Source organism: Lolium rigidum, chromosome 7, assembly GCF_022539505.1.
Source record: "Lolium rigidum isolate FL_2022 chromosome 7, APGP_CSIRO_Lrig_0.1, whole genome shotgun sequence".
NCBI lineage: Eukaryota > Viridiplantae > Streptophyta > Magnoliopsida > Poales > Poaceae > Lolium > Lolium rigidum.
In genome coordinates this window covers 81,165,910-81,167,355 of record NC_061514.1, presented here as the reverse complement: position 1 = coordinate 81,167,355, position 1,446 = coordinate 81,165,910, and the positions used below count along the sequence as shown (strand labels likewise).

The following is a 1,446-nucleotide window of genomic DNA, read 5'->3' as shown; positions in this document are numbered from 1 at the left end:
CAACCCGGCCACTCCCATAACCCAAAACCAAACCACAAGGCGCTACCAGCACCACATCCTCCAACCTCTGCACAAACTTTTCCACTCCATGGCCATGACAGTAGCCAGCAGGACATCTATAAATCAGACTCTCCCACTGAAACCAATCAAATCAAACCAAGCACATCTCATCTCATAAACCCCAGCAGCCTTCTCCTCTCATCGCCCCCCTCCATTGATCGCCACACGAGCACCAAATCAAGCATGAGCACCAGCGAGGCTGCCACCGTCCTGCCCGTTTACGACGTCGCCCCAGGCCAGGGCGAGCCCTCCAAGGCCCCAGGGGCGGCGGCCCCCTCCGCGCCTCCGGCCGCCCCGGCCGCGGCCGCCAAGACAACGGCGCGCAGTTTTCCCATGCGGCTCTTCCACCGGAGCGACCGCGGCAGCCGTTGCATGGCATTCCTGGACTTCCTGCTGCGGATCGCGGCGTTCGGGCCCTTGCTCGCGGCGGCCATTGCCACGGGCACGTCCGACGAGACGCTCTCCGTCTTCACCGAGTTCTACCAGTTCCGCGCCCGATTCGACGACTTCCCGGCATTCCTGTCAGTACCCATCATCATCATCATCATTGGCCACGCTCCGAATCAAGTTAGTTAATGGCGAATTCGTGCTGGTTCTCATGTATGCGTGCGTCCGCTTGCAGGTTTCTCCTGGTGGCGAGCGCGGTGGCAGCCGGATACCTGGTGCTGTCCCTCCCGTTCTCCGCCGTCATCGTACTGCGTCCTCAGACCACCATACTGAGGTTTCTCTTGCTCGTCAGCGACACGGTAATTAACCATCTTCATCTTTCACAACTCAGTGACTCGCAGTCTCGCACACGCACGGGCAGCTAAACGTTGCATGTCTGTACGCAGATCGTGCTCGCGCTGCTGACGGCTGCGGCGGCGGCGGCGACCGCGATCGTGGCCCTGGCGCACAACGGGAACGAGCGCGCCAACTGGGTGCCCATCTGCATGCAGTTCCACGGCTTCTGCCAGCGCACCAGCGGCGCCGTCGTCGCCTCCTTCCTCTCCGTCTTCATCTTCGTGCTCCTCGTCGTCCTCGCCGCCTTCGCCATCAGGAAACGCTGAAATCAGCCTTGCTCCGTCCGGTCGTCCAGCTGCTGCAACTGCAACCCCGTCTTTGTTCAGTTATAATCGCAACTATGTATGTTTTCTTTGTTTCTGTACGCTTTGCACGCATCCTCAGCAGTTTCCCTTTCTGATGTTTCTACTAGTAAGTACGTGTAATTGTGAGCATATTGGCGACTAAGTGCCAAGTGGCAGTGGAGTGTTAAATCCTGTATCACCGGTATCTCCATTTCTTCGAAATACAAGGTCGTGTTACGACATGTTGAACTCCTTTACTTCAGTTGAAATTTTTTCGACGTACCACGTGTACATAGCACAAAGATTTCACCCCTTCCCC

At 57.5% G+C, this 1,446-nt stretch overlaps 1 protein-coding gene across 1 annotated transcript; it reads left to right on the top strand.

Annotated features, from left to right (window-relative positions):
- The first annotated feature begins 243 nt into the window (after window positions 1–243).
- LOC124670549 (casparian strip membrane protein 1) lies at window positions 244–1,109 on the top strand. The gene is made up of 3 exons (XM_047207035.1): window positions 244–581; window positions 683–806; window positions 894–1,109. Exons 1-3 carry the CDS (start codon window positions 244–246, stop codon window positions 1,107–1,109), a joined length of 678 nt encoding a protein of 225 aa, XP_047062991.1.
- Window positions 1,110–1,446: the final 337 nt, after the last annotated feature.

What these genes read in the sequence shown, in the direction of transcription:
- LOC124670549 (XM_047207035.1), top strand. Translation starts at nt 244, where the DNA reads ATGAGCACCAGCGAGGCTGCCACCGTCCTGCCCGTTTACGACGTCGCC. An exon ending in GACGACTTCCCGGCATTCCT is followed by an intron (nt 582 to 682) that starts GTCAGTACCCAT and finishes GTCCGCTTGCAG; the next exon opens with GTTTCTCCTGGTGGCGAGCG. An exon ending in TCTTGCTCGTCAGCGACACG is followed by an intron (nt 807 to 893) that starts GTAATTAACCAT and finishes GTCTGTACGCAG; the next exon opens with ATCGTGCTCGCGCTGCTGAC.